Source organism: Talpa europaea, assembly GCF_964194135.1.
Source record: "Talpa europaea genome assembly, chromosome: 15".
In the NCBI taxonomy this organism is placed as follows: domain Eukaryota; kingdom Metazoa; phylum Chordata; class Mammalia; order Eulipotyphla; family Talpidae; genus Talpa; species Talpa europaea.
The window spans coordinates 69,490,806-69,508,000 of NC_140083.1; the positions used below are offsets into that span (position 1 = coordinate 69,490,806).

Here is a 17,195-nt window from a genome sequence, read left to right on the forward strand (position 1 = left end):
AACCACTGAGAATTCATATTAAAATCACTGATGCAGAAAGACACTGTGTAAAATAAATTCTCTTTTCTATAGTCCCATCCACATTCTTCCCTTGCAACAACCCAAAGAGTACATTTCCTTTGTTAAAAAAAAAATGAAATTCAACTGAGTAAATTTTAGAGAGCATATTGATTTCATTAATTTGGGCAAAAAGGAAGGCACTCCAAAGAACTATACTAAATAGAAGGCTTTTAAAGGCAGAAAAGGGGTAGGGGAAAGAATTTTCTAGCAAAGAGTGGATTATTTCAGGTAAGGTCACCTGGCTTTGGGGAATGGCAGGGTTCTGTCATCCAAGTCACCTCACAAGCTCTGACCAGAAAATCCCAGGTTGACTAATTTTAAGGTTCCATTCCTGAGGGAGATTAAAACCGTGATTAAGGTAGGTGTTAAATCTCAGTTTGGTGATGTGGACTTAGCACAAGGGACTCCATTTTGTGCCTATTGTCTCTTTTTTCAACACCTTCCTTTATGCAGAGGGTCTAGTTCATAATCTCACATTATCATTGTCCTTTTTGATTTTGATACTATTGGATAATTGAATAAACTCTTTACAAATAAAATGTTGTGAGACCTTCCAGAGTGGAAAATGAGTTAACATGGTATTTAATCAATATAAATATTCTATAAGGTCATTGCAATCTTATGATTTACAATAAATGTATATTTGGTCATTCAGATGATCAAAATATATGCTTTCATATGTATTTGGTCTTCTCCGTGGTCCCTGGTTCACATCTCCCAAAACCCTTGGAATTTCCTCAGCTATAAGAGCATCTTTCAGTGTAATATTTGATCTCTGAACTTCAGTTCCCAATTCTGGGTTTATGTTAATGAAGTGACTCTTGGAAAGTACCTTGGAATGGCTGAAAGTACCTTGGAATGTCAGGGGAACCAATGCTGAACTGGAGGACTGGAACTTTCAGTCCTATGCCCTGATTTCTGATAGGGGAGGGGTGTTGGAGGTTGAATCAATCACCAATGACCCGTTTTGTAATCAACCACCCCTATATAATGAAGCCTCCATAAAACCCAAAAAGGAGGATGTTCCGAGAACTTCCAGGTTGGGGAACCAGAATGTTTCCCATGTGCCACCATACTGGGCCCCAAGTCCACAGGCTCAGAAGCTCCTTTGTTCAGGACCTTGCCCTATCTATCTCTTCATCTGGCTGTTGATTCAATGTCCTTTGTAATAAACCAATAACATAGAAAGTAGATGGGTATCCTGAGTCTTGTGAGTCACTCCAGCAAATTAATTGAACCCAAGGAGGGGTTTGGGGACCTCTGACTTATTGGCAGGAAACAATTTGGACTTGAGATAACAATCTGAAGTGGGACAGCCTTGGGACCCTGAGCCCTTGACCTGTGGAATCTGATGCTGTCTCCAGGTAGATAGTGGCGGAATTGAGTGGCATGGTAGGACACCCTGCTGGCATGGGACAGTAGTCTGGTGGGGTGGGGCACCTACCCACAAATGTCGGAGTTGGTTCCAAACCACTTAGTCATGTTTAAAATATTTACTTGGTCTCCCTGGTGGCCTAGGGTTTAAGTCTCAGCCCTGCCACCATGAAGGCCTGAGTTTCATCCCCAGCCAGAGAGCTAACCCGCATATGGCACAGCAGACCTCTCCCGTTTCATTCACTGCTCCCCTCAGCAGTGTATTTCAGCCAGTCTGCCTGTTCTGCTCCCCGCTTTGTTTCTGGTGACTCTTCTCACCCCCTGCATCTCTAGCTTGCAAAATAAATAAAAATCTTACAATAAAGGAATAGTTCTTTTAAAAAAATCAAAATATTTACTTGGGAATACAAGGAGAACAATTAAATGTATGCACACATTTACAATTAGCATCATGGATAACAGCTTATTTCTATATTTTGTTCTGATTGTTCAAGATGAAGAAACTCCTGCTTTTGCCATCTAGAGAGTGACAAACACAGCAACATTTTTTCCCCACAGTTCTAAATATTCCTTAAGAGAGAAGTGAAATGAAATTTGTGTTTCCATGTTGAATCATGAAAACTATTTCTAATTAAAAGATAATAAAATAAAATAAAAAGATGCTAACAGGTAGGGAAAAAAATATTTTTTTCTTGTGAAGTTTTGTTTTTATCAGGTTATATAGGAGATGGGTTAGAAAACACCCCACTAGGGAAATGTGCATTCTGATCTTCCTGAGCGAGTTCTGGGAATGTTTTCTTCACTTGGCTCTGCCGCTCTTGCTGCCCCTAGTCCCTTCATGTGCACTGCTTCATGTTCACTGGCTGGTCCTGGAAATGAATTTCCTCTTTTACTTGGAGACACCCGTTTCCTGCCTCTTCCTGATGCTTCTTCTTAGGGGAAAGCTCTCCTCTTGGGAAGAAATCTGTGGACAGCTGTCTATTCAGTGTCACTGCTAACAAACTCCTTGTAAAAAGTTTTCTTTCTTGCATCTTACAAGAGACTGACTGGTGGCCCATGCCATTCTCCCAAGGAATCCCCAGCGGGGGGAGGGGTGTTTGTGTTTGCTTGTTTGTTTGTTTGTTTTCTTTTGGGGCCTTTCAAGCGTTTCTCCCCTGTTTTCTAGCTTCCTAGTAATCTCAGCAGCTTCCCCTTCTGCCTGAACCTTGCCCTCCCTTCAGTACACCCAGATTCTTTCATGGAATCTCTCCAGTCTCACAGAAGGACAGCCGCTCCTCAACTTGTTCTCAAAGCCTCTCCCCAATTATGCTTATGGGTATATCAGAGAAGCAATCATTTCATGAGGCAACGCTGCATTGAAAAATGATATATAACAATAATAACTTGGATTCTCTAATATATATTTAAAGGTCAGAGAAGGACACAAAACTTGGAATAAGCACTAGAAGTATTTACAACAGAATGTTATGACATTATTGCCCAACCAACCACTCTAGACTTGTTTGAACAACTTTGTATAAACTAACATGGACAAGCCTGAACTCAGGAAGATCAGTTCAGACTTAAAAACTTCCTGAGTAAAGACAAGTTGTTAAATCCAAATGTATGTCCACAATCCCTTATCTGAAATCTGTGATAATCAAATACCTCTCAATAATCAAGATTTTAAGGATTTTGGAAATGTAATATACTATCTAATATGCAATGTCCTCAGCAAAGTCTTAAGGAGTCACCTTATAATAAAACAGATGAATAATTCTTCAGAAAAATGCTCAACTGTTCACAAAACTGAAATAAAGACTCAAAACAACTCCCTGTCAGTTCAGATCAGGTTTTGCTTCTGACTTAACTTTCAATGCCAAACTTATAAAATTACTTTCAGTTTGTAAGAACATCTTAGATTTCAGGATTGTGGCCTTAAATAGAAATGACAGGACTTTTTCTCAAAGTTTACACAAAAGTATACATAAACAAGCAATGTGCATCATTTGAGGGAGCATGTTGGTTGCCATTTTTTTAATGGTTGGAAATGTTTGCAGAAAGAAGCACTTCCAGGACTCTACTGGGGAAGGAGATGGAAACCCTAAAAATGAAAAGTAAACAAAAAAAGGGGAATTACATTATTTCTAAATTTCCTAGCAATGTAAGATTTCCTGGCAAATGTAAGAGCCCCTAATCTTTATAGTCACCAAAAGCAACCTCAGCCAGAGTCCACTAACTGCCGTTATCTTCCTAGTTCCAAGTCCCTGGGGTGTCTGAACCCCACCAGGAGACTGCTTGGAGCCAGAAATAGGGGCTGAGCCTCCAATGAGCTGAGCTGAGCTGAGCTGAACTGTCTGCTGATCTCCCAGGCACACCCCAGCTGGAGATATTTCCCCAGTATGGTCATGCTATAAAAGTTACGATAATGAAAGCTGAACACACCAGGAAGAGTAAAGGAGTTGCATTTATTTTGTTTTTTCAATAAAGACTCTATACAAACTGTTAAGAAGGCAACTGACAACAGTTATTTGGTAGAATGTAAAAGCAAGCATTGCTATAGACAAGGGAGGAACAGCTGAGTTCATCCAAAGGCGAAATTGCTTTGATAAATCTAAGTGTTATGAGTGCAGGGGAAGTGGACACTTAAGTTACACTTATCTTAAAAGTATGCTTGGAGAAATGAAACTGCAAAGAAGAAAGAAAAAGAAAAAAAAATTCCTGAACCAGAAGAAGCAGTTGAAGAAGTAAAAGAAAGTGATGATTAAGAGGAAGATCATGCTGCTGACAGGCTTCATCAGACACTAGTTTTCAGAAAGTCAGAATGGAAAAACAAAATAAACCCACTTTCAATAGTTCAAGATGCCCAAGGACAAAGGAAAGTACATATTCAGCGATGAGGAAATAACTTAGTGATTAAAATTGTATTTATTCTGTAAATATCATTTTTAACATTTTTAATCATAAAACACAAACTTCAGTCGGGACTAAAGATTACTTTTAGATTTTGACTAAGCCTCAGACTAAGTATAAAAATACTTAGTATTTTTATAGTATCAAATAGTTTTTACTTTAAAAAAATTCAGAATTGAAAAAATAATTTTAAAATGTCATATTTCTTTCTTGTCTCAGCAGAGTAATAAAAAAAAATCAAGATTTGCTAATCATTAATCTTGAAAACAGTTCATTTGACTAGAGAAGAAAATGCAATCATAGGAATGCAGTTGCCATCTTGAAGCAGCAATGAGAGTGTCCCTCCCTGCCTTGGAGCCATCCTTCCCCTCCCCTAAGTTTAACAAACCTCGATTTATGCCTTTAAGATCTTGCTTTTTCCTTGCATACTGAGGACAAAAGGCCTTGCTGCAAAGGAGCTTCAAAACAAAGACAAGGATGAAATCTTGCAAAAATAACTTCAGAATTGTACACACACACACACACACACACACCATGTTTGTGTAGTGAAGACTGGTATGCTGGCCCCTAGCCCACTCCCCCTTTTCATTCCTCTGTGACTCCAGTTAAATACCCCTCCAACCCCTCCTCAACACCCCCCACACACACCCTTCCCCTCTCTGCTAGTGAGCAGGACCGTAATCTTTCAGGCTCTAGTCTAGTAGCCTCCTCATTTGTCAACAAATAAAAGAAACTGCTTCCTTTCTCCTCAAACTCTGTTCTTCTAATGGCAAAGGGGAACTGAAATCAGAAATTACAGAATTCTGGTATCAATCTCAAGAAAATACATATTAAAATGATGTGTTTATGAAGTTCTTTATAAAAGTTTATTCACATCTAATTGGTTTATGTGAGAACTCAAAGTAAATTTCATCTTTAAAATAAAAACTTTATAAAGACTGAAAAAGTTGAATAATCTATTTTTATTAAATACTAATAAAATGTTTAAGAGAATTTTGTCTTTGAAAGAAGAGTAAACAGGGCCTCCCCGCTGGCACAGCAGTTGAGCACTGGGTTGAGATGCTGCCTGCAGCCTCTGCAGCACCAGTTCAACCCCCGGCAGCCAGGGCAAGGGTCCCACATGGCGCAGTAGGCCTTTTCTGCCGCCCACTGCTCCCCTTAGCAGTGTACTTCATCAGTCTGCCTGTTCTGCTCTCCGCTCTGGTGAATTCTCTCACCCTCCCAGCTTCTGACTGTACCCAGTGCTTGTATAAATAAATAAATAAATCTTTAAAAAAAAAAAAAAGAAAGAAAGAAAGAAGAGTAAATACCTGAGGTGATAGATGTGTTAATTAACTCATTGGGGAAATTGCTTCACCACAGATAAGTATACAAATCATCACGATGTACGTGTTAAATATCTTAAATTTTTATTTCCAATCATACCCCAACAAAGCTGAAAAACAGTTTGTTTTTTTAATTTAAAAAATAGATTTGCAGAAAACATGAAGTTACATTTTCACAGAATATGTTTCTGACTCTTGGACTTACAAAAAAAGCAAATTTAGAGAATCCCAAAATTTCTCTAACCCATTCCAGGCTGGTACAGTTTCCAGGAAGTTCCTTCCCATCACCTAAGTCTTCCGGGCCCCTGGGTACCATTTTTCCTCCCTTGCTGACACACCAATCCATTTTATTCTGACCAAAGAAATGCAACCAGTCACCTGCTTTTAACATCTTAGTCTATTTTAATAAAAGTTAATGCATTTAGTTATTTATTGAAGCTATTTATTGAAGCATTGCATTATAACACTGTAAATTTCAGGATGGAATCATTAAAATCAAGGTGTGTCGGGCCTCCCCTGTGGCGCAGCGGTTGTGCGCCGGGTTGTGAGGCTGCCCGCTGCCTCTGCAGCGCTGGTTCGATCCCCGGCTGCTCGCCAGCCACCAGAGGAGGGTCCCACATGGCGCGCAGACCTCTCCTGCCGCCCGCTGCTCCCCTCAGCAGTGTATCATCAGTCTGCCTGTTCTGTTCCCCGCTCTGGCTCTGGTGAAATCTCTCACCCTCCCGCGCTTCTGACTGTACCCAGTGCTTGTATAAATAAATGAATAAATAAATAAATAAATAAATAAATCTTTAAAAAAAAAAAATCAAGGTGTGTATATGAGACTGTAAGTTCACTACTGAAAGTCCTATCCTTCACGATACCATTGTCTCTTTTTTCCTGTTTGCCCACCCCTCTTTTCCCTTCCCTTCTGGCAGTCCAAAAGTTTTTTTTTGTTTGTTTTTTTGTTTGTTTTTTTGTTTTTATTTAGCTCATTTATCTCTTTGTTTTGTCTCTCCACATCTCACATGTGAGTGAAATCACATGGTGTTTTATTTCTCTCTCTGACATTTCATTACACATAAGATTCTCTAGGTCCATCCATGTTATAAATGGCAGGATTTCATCTTAAAGAGTTATTGTGTGTCTGTGTGTGTGTGTGTATGTGTGTGTGTTGAAGTGAAGTCAATATATGTTGTTCCCATGTGTCTTGCAAGGCAGTTTGACTAACAGCCTTTCAGTCACAATAAATGAATTTTTAGTCTTTTAGGCTTTCAGGATGAACCTGTCCCAGTTCTGAAGTCTGATGATGATTCATCTAGAACCCCTCCCTGCCGCTCATCCCGGGAAATGATCTTGTAGTTGTTAACCATTAAAAACCATATCTCCAACCTCCTACTGTACAAGGCAGCAGGCTTCACCAAGGCCTCAGCCCATCAACAAAAGCAGAACCCAAATAGGCTGAAAATACCCTGTCAGCGATGGACTTCTCTCTTACTTGTGGGCTTCCAAGTTAGATTTCTCTTAATCGAGTTATAAAAAAAAAGAAAGAAAATGCCAGCATCATTGATCATGTTTCTTAATGTGTTTCCAATTCTCTTTTCTTCTCTAGATAAATCCCCCTTCTCACAACCAAATCACTGTAGCCCAGGGTACATTGTCAATTCCCTGGCACACAAAATGACAGACAGTTGGGGGAGGTGGTTAGTAGGGATACAGCAAGGGATAACATGAGTGGCTTGAGTTGCTTGGTTCACCTGAAACCATCCTCCAAGAGGCTTTCTGCGGTAATTCCTGATTCTTCAGACCCTTCCGCTAGGGTTGTGGCTACTTTGTCACGTGTTTGCCCTCCAGTCTAAGGTCAAATATTGACTTTCATTTTAACCCTTTGGTCTATGGAAGAACAAAGTCCTTTTTTTAATGGACCCCAAATAAGCCACTTTTGTCTTCTAGTAAAAACTTTCCCCTGAAAACCATATGTCACATCAAACAGACTAACATCCTCTGCACTCTTACCCCTTACACCCAACACAGGCTTCACAAGACACCTTGTTAGGGCAACTGACACCCCAGAAGGCACTCCTGCCCTCTGCTGAAAAAAATACTAGTCTTTATGGTGTGGTCACTTTTCATCACTAGTCATTTTGGAAGGAGGTTGGGTATTGGTTTCTTTTTGTTGTTGTTTTTTTAATTTCTGGTTTTGAGGGGGAAAAAGTTGAAGGGATTTTCAGTTGCAACATCTTGGCATGGGGCTCAGCCCAGGAGAGACACTGTGGTCTGACCAACAGATGAGAGTCTGCTGGATTTTTTTTGTTTTTCTTTTTACTAAGTCGTAATATTGAATTATACACATGAGTAAGAAGAGAAAACTAATTTTCAAGTGACAAGTTGAAGCAATTTATGCCTCAAAAAGGTACAAATAAATATCTTAAAACAGTCATTCTCACTGATGTATGTGGGCTTCTTGGTGAGGTTCAGGCCTGTTTGGATTTCAAAAGCAAAATATGGTGCCTCGTGTTAATGTTGCTGCCAACTCACAGAAGTCAGCAAATCTCGAGTGGGAGAGAAGAGAAAGCTGAATTCCCTGTTTTTGTGATAATTAGGTATTAGTTGCTAGACGCCTGACCTTCCATAACACAAGAGCCCTTTCTGTGGTACTGAAGTTTTGATGCAGAAAAACCCAGTCAAATCAACCAGAACAGGTTTATAAACATGTTTTATTGTAAGTTAGTGGTAGACACATTGAGAATAATAAAGTAAATGGAACTTTGAACAGATAAAGGGATAACCAAAAAAATCAAGGATATGCCCAATAATAAATTTCAGAGTCAAGACTGTAACACCAGGCAAACATCAGGAAAGGGAATCCCCAAAGAAATAGTGCAAAACAGAAGGGCCCTTCCCATGTGTTACTCTCCATACTGGGTCTTCAGAGGAGGAACCCCATGGGTTAAGGCCACATTGAATCACCAACATAATGTCACCATCTAACACTACCTCAGCCAGGTAGCCCAAGAATCAAGTTCTATTGAAATCATATTCCCATGTCCTCTCTCAGTCCTGGTGGAAAAAATAGAAATATTGTGAGGAACGAAAAGCAATAGATTGGCCATCGCCTTTGGAGAGGCTGGTGGTACCTGTATAGATTAGTCTTCACTGGGGTTACTATTTTCCTGCATAGTCTTCCTTATCCAATCAATATAGTTCTTCACACGTGTGTAGAGCCCATAAGTCCCACACTCGGGGCCCCAGGACACCAGACCAGCTACATAGAATTTGGGGTCCTCTGTTTTGGGATCCTGTAGAGCAAAGGCACCACCACTGTCCCCTTGACAGCTGTCAACACCCTGCTCTCCTCCAGCACAGATCATGTTCTCAGTGAAAACGTAGCTCTTTGTATCCCTCTTCGGGTCTCTGATCTTCACCTCCTGGCACTTTGATAAGGGAGCTATGGGTAACTTTGCCCCCATGAGTCGATAAACATGATCTCTATCCTTTGTTCGGCCCCAGCCTGAGATCAGTCCAAGCTCTCCCACTGAGGCGTCATAATCTGAGGAAGGGCCTGGTAAGCAGATAGGGGAGACCTTGGGTCCCATTTTCACTGGGTCTTTCAATCGTATCAGTGCAATGTCATTGTCAAAATTCTTCCGTATTTCCTCAGAACTCTTGACTTTCCAGCCCGGATGAATAATCACACGCTCAGCCATGAGCATCTGGGCGTTTTCCAGATCTTTAAGAACCACTGAGGTGGACCCAGCATACATTGTTGGTTCATGGTTTCCCTCCACCACATGGGCAGCTGTCAGCACCCAGGACTCATCAATGAGAGCCCCACCACCCTTCGGGCTTTTGAAAAAGACTTGCCAGGGAAAACTTTCGATCGTTGTCCGGGACCCTCCAAATATCCTCTGTGTTCCAACAAAGGGCTTACTGGGGACACCACAGACTAGGAAGGAACAAGAACAAGGTGGGGGGACAGGAAATAGATTAGTGGCCTCCTACAAACCACTCAAAAGCTGCTGGGCCTCTGAGTTCTCTAGCACAATATAGTCAACCTTTCATTTGGTCACCCTTCTCAGTACCTGACTCGCTCTGAGTGAGTAAAGACCAAACTTGCCGCTGGGATAATGCCACAAGGAGGCTCATGGGAGAAGCCGGTTACACCGAGACATTGTGTATGGGTTGCTGAGTCAAAGGAGCCAGACCCTCACGCTGTGGACATCTTCACTACAGCCCCTCTAGATAGAGGCACCTCGGGCCCAGGCTCAGTGCTTGGGGCCAGCGGACCCACTGGGAGCCATTACTGGAGAACTCCTTTCTCCTACAGATGGGGGAGGCAAGCATTCCACCTGCCTTATCACCTTGCTCACTGATGTCCTGATGCTGCAGAGTTCCTCCAAGTAATTCTCAAGCCGGTTAAAGAAGTCACAGCCAAGGGAGGGTTCTCTCCTCTCATCTTTTATCTCGTCCCGTGGACTGGCTCCAGGGTTGATTGCTTTGCGAATATGCAGTATAACCAAAACTGAATTCGATCTAGGTTGGCCTACCTAAACCCCTCACTGGTCGGCCTGAATGGACGGTGAGACAAGCACATTAGATTTTGCTCTCCAACAGACCTGGGTTCAAAGCCTACCCCTGACCTTTACTGCCTGCGAGCTTGTGCTCAATTACTCATCTATAAAATGGAACTAGTAATACCTCCCTCGTGGCATTGTTGCAAGGACTCAAATGAGATAATAAATTCAATTCATTAGCTCAGTTCCTAGTTCTCAATAATGCTGTTAGTAACCAGGATTGGATTGTTATTACAATTCTGATTTCACCTGAGAGCTAATTCTGTGCAACTCTGATCTGCCTGCAACCTCCCATTTGTTTTATTCTTTTCTTTTTTTATATTCTTGCCACACAGACTTTTATAATAACTAGGCTATTCATTTGTCTTGTTTTCTGAGTGTTGCCTCCTCATTTTCAACTTCTGGGGCCTGTGTCAGCCATTCCATCTCCATTAGCTAACCCAACTGGCTCTCCCATTTCCTGTCAGTTGGCTTGACTCAAGAGGATGAGGATTTTCCCCAGGGCCCTGGCAAGTCCATGACCGCAGCATTGTCTCTAGTTCACAGATTGTTTGCCCAAGAAGACTGCAGCCCTTTTCAGAAGATGGTCCCACTCCCCTGCAGCTGTGGCTATGGTGTCCCCCCAGGCCTAAGCCCTGGTTACCTGGAACACATCGTGGCAGCTCTACTCCCAGCACCTCGTTCACCCAGCTCCCGTTGTTAGAGCAGCGGTACTCCCCTGCAACAGCACAAGGACACAGGACAGAGTCACCACCACATTGTTGCTCTTCCATCCCCCTTTCACTCAGATTTGAAGAGGGGACCAGATCAAATCAACTAGGATTTTGATAACATCCTCCAAACAATCCCTCTGGCTTTCTATCCTGTCCAGGGAGGGGAAGTGAAAGTTTCCAAAGCAGAAGAAAGAGGGTGAAGGTAGAGAATGGGAAAGCACTTCAAGTGGGAAAATAAATTAAATTAATTTAATTTGAGAACAATGAAATAGGACATGCTGTGTTTCATCTGGTCCTGCATCTAGCACTACTAAGGCCTCTCCATCAAGAAAGTCAGTCATCCAAATATGGTGACTTGCAGGCCTCCCGGGTGGCGCAAGGGGTTAAGCACCACACTATGAAGCAATCCGCAGCTTCTGCAACACAAGTTCAATCCCTGGCCAGGAAGCCACCCATATGGCGCAGCAGACCTCTCCTGACTCACCCGCGGCTCCCCTCAGCAGTGTATTTCAGTCAATCTGTCTGTTCTGTTCCCCACTCTGTCTCTGGTGAATCCTTTCACCCCCCACATCTCTGGCCTGTACCCAGCTCTTGTATACATAAATAAATAAATCTTAAAAAAATACATGGTGACTTGAGGCAGGAATCATTATCCCTGCAAGTCTACATTAACTAATTGATCAAAAGCTGGATGGTCACATGAAATGGAAATTGTAGAGGGAATTCCTGCCATAGTTGTGGAGCTGATTTAGCTAACCTCAGTGATTCCCTATGGATGATCGTATAGAATCTATCCTGTGCTGAAATTTGTATCTCTAGACTAAGCCAAGAAGATGTACATAGTTGATTCCATCTCCTTCATTTCTCTCCAAATTCTCTCCAACCCAAAAAGATAGTGCTGCTCATTCTCCAACATGCTCTCCTGCTCTTCTTGCTTTTCTCTAGTAAAGAAACCTACCACCGTCTTCATTTTCCATGTAGTAATATGGCTCCGAGCAGGTGTAGTGAATGACAGAACCAAATAAAGTATGTTCTGGATTTTCAACATGACCGTTTTCAATGGGATCAGGTAAGCCACAGTCCACAGCTACATGGGGAAGATGAGAGAAAGGTGGTTAGGACAGCCACTTCTTCCCAGAATTACTAGGCCAGTTCCACCCTCCAGTCACGTTCCTCACCCTGTCTCCTTCCCCACATCCCTAAGTGTACCTGGGGTGAATCTCCCCATGCTAGCCTCTCTGTGGCCTGCTCTTCAACTGGCAGCCCACTAAGTCCCACTAAGTCTTGCCAATTCGGAGAGGCCCTTGAGAGGCTCAGGAAGTACCTGGTTCTCAGCGGTTAGTGTCAGCCCCTGCAGAAACCAGGAGTGAACCCATAAGGTACTATGTACCCTACAAAATTCACAGCCCCTTTCTTTGGAGGAAACCTGCTATTCTGGCTGGGCTGAAATCAGATCAGGGCTGGGACTCCATGACTGGCTTCCCTTCAAAACCCAAACTCACTTTCTCACCAGCCTAAGAGAAAACCAGGCATTTAAGTCTTAAATATGCTGATCTTTCAATTCCCTTTAGGAGGAAAAACAGGAATCCCATTTTAAATAGATACATACGTTGACATTTCAATTTGGAATTACTCCACTTTCCATTGCTTTGGCAAGTAGAATAGAAGGATGTCATGCCAACACTTCCCTGGAGAATAATAGACATCTTATTAATTTATAAAGAGAGATACGGGAAACCCAAGTTAAAAATAAAATTGATCTCCAGTCTTGGATTAATGAGCCCTCACCACTAGAAGTTTGGGGACATTTTAGCAGAATGATCTAAATCACCCAGGAGCTGGGGCTAAATGACAACTTCACCCCGATGTGTCAGATCCCCTTCCCCAAAAAGACTAAAAACAAAAAGAACAGTCATTGTGGCACAGGGGTTAAAGTCTCAGTGCTATCAAACTATCACCAGCCACTGCCCTGCTGCATGAGTTCAATCCCGGGCCAGGGAGCTGACCCACATGGCAATCTCCTGTTTTGTCTGCTGCTCCCCTCAGCAGGGTATTTCAATAGATCCACCTGTTCTGTTCCCCTCTCTGTCTCTGGTGAATCTCCCACACACACCTCACCCCCCCAATACACCTCTCACCTGTTCTTGTATGCATAAATAAATAAATAAATAAATGCCAATTTGGCCAAGGAGCTACATGATTCATAAAAAAGGACTAAAGACATTGAGCTGTTCTGTTTATGGAAACAGTGTTTTATCTTACTCATACAAGAAATCTGGTAAGTGATTGGACAACTCCAGTTAGCTCTTACTGGCCTAGGATTACAAGAAAACCCAACAGTATTTTACCTCTACAACTTCAAACCCATCCAGACAGGTTATCTTCACTACATCTTTGAACACATACTTTTCTTTTTCTGGCTGCCAAGCAGAATTGGCATTGACTTCCTTAGGACAAGGAATTGCTGGAAAGGACAGAAAATTTTTTTACCAAATAGCTGGAGAACCTCTATTTTATAAACATCAATCTCACACTTTCTAAAAATATTCAGTCATCCAATATGAAGATGTTTAAAATAAAATGGCAAGCCTCCCTGGTGGCACAGTGGTTAAAGACAGCGCTATCAAGCTATCACCAGCCACTGCAGCAAGAGTTCCAATACCCAGCTGGCCAGGGAGCAACCCACATGGCACAGTAGACCTCTCCTGCCTCACCCGCTGCTCCTTTCAGTAATGTATTTCAGTAGATCTGCCTGTTTTGTTCCCCACTCTCTCTGGCGAATCCTCTCACACTCCACACTTTTGGCTTACACCCCAATTCTTGTATGCATAAATAAATCTTGAAAAAAAAATGAATAAATAAAATAAAATGGCATTGCCAACAAACGACTCTCAAGTTGTCTGCACTCACAGGCCCAGTTAAAGAATTCTTAGAGACTGAGGCATTTCTAGCAACTGCTGACAGGTTCATATCTTGCTGAGGAAGTGGGATAGACAGGAAGGGGGATATCTCAGTATACCTATCCATACTACAGTCTACCTTTTTGATTTTATATTGGTACCCACCCTCCCCAACAAAAGAGCAACTTCTAGGTTACTCACGATCTCCATAGTAACGAAGTTTCCAGCCCTTTTTTTGCCCTTTTTTGTCAGTTTGGAAGATGATTTTGACAGCATTACTGTTGGTTTCAATTTTTAGTGGTCCAGGGAATCTATTACCACAGTAAGGACCAAATTGTTGGTTTCCTGTAACAAACTGGAAAAAAAAATGATAAAATTGGAAGAGAAAAAAATAAATCAATGAGGCAAAATGGAGGGGGAAAGTAAGCGAGGCAACAAAATTAATACAAAATAAGGAGGAACAAAAAAATGGACATAAAGATAATTTGTGTTCAAAGAGAAATCTTTCTGTGTGAGTTGGAAGGAAAATTAATCAATCTTCACGCACAAGTAAACTGTCAGGGCAGCGGCCCACTGAATCAGCTGGTTCCACATCAAAGTCTTCTCTCCGCACAGTCAACACCACTCGGAACCCTTCCTCCAACAGGATCTGATAATCACACCTTGAGTTCTCTGGGTATGTATTGGGGTAATTGGGACTTGTGATCTCCCCAATCATTTCAGTGAATACATCCCCGCTGCAATTGACTAAGGGAGAAAAAGGAAAAAGGGGAATCAAATATAAGATCAAGCAAAGGAGTTTCCACCCTATCCTATGATTCCTCCTATGATCAGACACTCCTTGACAGGAGCCACATGCAAGGATCACACACTCACTTTACAATCAGTCGAGGAAGCCAAGGCCTGTGGGGTCTCCATCACATTGCTTGTGAAAGAACTTTTCATGGTTATGAACAGCCCCAGGCAGACTTTTCACAGACATCTGTCCCTCTTGTCCATTAATTAACTTAATTCTGTAACCTCATCTTCCTCTACCCTGTGGATCCCTCAGCTTATGGGTACTAAGAATAGATGCCAAATCAAATCTGAGGCTAATCATTTGGAAGGGTAGACAATAGCCTAACTGAAGCCTCAAGTCATTCCAGCTCCCCAGGAATATTCACCCCATTGATGCCAAGCTCACCTCCACAATTCTTCATATCATCATGGAGAAAGTATTCTGGGGGGCAGGAGCAGAAGAAACCACCAATGAAGTTATTGCAGAAGTGGCTACAAGGGACATCTGCAAAGTCTGTGCACTCATTTATATCTACAAAGAACAGGAAGAGATGGAGGTCAAGGACAAGGACAAAGACCTAAAGGAAGAATGAGATTAAATCTAAAAGCTACCAGGCAAGAAACCATAGGAAAGTTATGTTATTTAAAAACCTTCAATGAATTATCTTTCAGGATGGTATTATTCTATATTATACTCCTGAAATATAATTACAGGGTTATGCCTTGTCATTGCACAACAATAAGGGGGTTCTCAATGCCAAAGACCCTTGACCTTTTTCACATACAGAGCATTTCGGCTCAAGAGACAACACTCAGCAAGCTAAATATGACAGGTCTTCTGCAGGGAGGACAATTAGTATATTTATTGTTTTATGTAATGTTGGCACTTTTGCCACATCTAAGCAATAATTTAGGTTTATGAGATGTTCTAGCTTCATTTTCACCTGGAGATAAGGTGTAGAAACACAGAATCTAAAGGTCTGTTTGCCGTCTACTGAATGGATTGTAATACCATACAATCCTTGTATGGGACTTATGATCTCCCCAATCACAAGTTATTTAACTTTCCTAGCCCTCACTTTCCTTATCTTTATATGGAAATAATACTACCTACCTTGAGAGCTGAGGTGAAGACTATGTGAACATAGGTAAAATTCCTAATGCAGTGCCCAGTACCTAGAGGTTCTCAATACAGTACTCTATTATTTTATATATAGCCATTATCATTATCATACTAAGATACAATCATGCGTTTGAAAGTCACAAAGGCATTCATGGAGGGACCCAAGCCAAGTCAGAACTTCATCACAAACAGAATCCTTGGTCACTGCATTCCTCAGTGTTCATCCCACACCCAACATTTTAGTTAGGTCACTCAGCGCATAGAGAAGAGAGAGTCTTACCTACTGCCACATAGTATGCAGCAAACCCAGTGAAACGCTCTTCATTGGAGAAGTCCGACTTAAAGATCACCTGGAGTTTGTTGGACAGGATTTGGAACTCTTCCACAATTGGGGAGTTGGGATTCTTGCTGGTCCTCTGTCCACAGAGGTTCCCTTCTACAATGCCTTCCGACTTTATCTAAGGGAAGAGTCAAAAAGAAACTAGGCAAAGGGTCCTAGTTTGGTATGGAGGTCAGAGAAAATAAAACATTTACCACCTTAGGACCATTTGATTCCAGTTCACTGTGTGCATATGGCACTGGCACCAATGTCCTTCTCATCCCACCACCCAGCCCCGGTGATCCATCCCTCTCCTCTGGGGGCTTATTAGAAGGTACCTGCACCGAGTCATATGCGCAGTCCTCAGACAGCTCTATGTCCAGGTGGGTGAAGTAGAGATGGATCCCATACCCTTCTGGAACTTCTATATCCCAAGTTTTCTCTATCTCATTGGGGTATGCCTGAGGATAGTTGGGAGACAGGATCTTCCCATGCATGGGAAAATCAGCATAAGACTGTGCCAACAGGGATAACAGGACAACACACCTGGAAAAAAGGCAAGTGAAGAGGTAAGTGGCCCAACACCAGCAGGCGAGGGCAGAGCTCTGGCATTTGCCACCAGCAGAGGGGAGGGGGACGGAGGAAGCAGAAGGGCAGGCCCAGCGGGTGGAGGAGAATCTTAGGTCAGAACAACCCAAAACCAGTCTCAGATGTGAGCCATTTTCTCGAGAAGGTGGAAGGGGGTGGAGCTCGTGCCCATCTCAGCAGACTTGGTCACTCACCACATCTCTGGCAATCTGTCCATCCCTGGCATGCAATGCGTCTCTTGGTCCTGGCTCTCTGCACCTCTGGACTTTGGAGCTAAGTTTGTCTAACAAACATAGGCACCTGTTTTGCTGGGAAGGGGTCACCCGGGGCTCAGTGTCACCTTCATAAGAATAGTACAAGTTAAACAGAGCCACGCAATGAATCATCAGCCCTGACACCTCTCCTCTCCCACCCACCCTGTTTCTATTGCAATTAACTTTGTAGACTAAAGTGAAATCCTATCTCCCATTGCTTCCCTGGACCCTCTCCCCGATGTTTTTCTTCCTTCCCTCACCCCCACCATGCCCCCATCCCCACCCTATCAGTCTGTCTCCTGCCCTCACCCAATTGC

General features: G+C 42.4%; 1 protein-coding gene across 1 annotated transcript; it reads right to left on the reverse strand.

The window, feature by feature from the left end:
- Positions 1-8,776: 8,776 nt before the first annotated feature.
- On the reverse strand, positions 8,777-16,841 carry C1S (complement C1s; the record flags this gene model as incomplete). The annotated part of the gene is made up of 11 exons (XM_084255720.1): positions 8,777-9,576; positions 10,848-10,922; positions 11,876-12,004; positions 12,527-12,605; positions 13,266-13,381; positions 14,019-14,172; positions 14,365-14,564; positions 15,001-15,126; positions 15,998-16,175; positions 16,375-16,582; positions 16,819-16,841. The coding sequence occupies 11 exons, from the start codon at positions 16,839-16,841 to the stop codon at positions 8,777-8,779; spliced, it is 2,088 nt and encodes a 695-aa protein (XP_084111846.1).
- Positions 16,842-17,195: the final 354 nt, after the last annotated feature.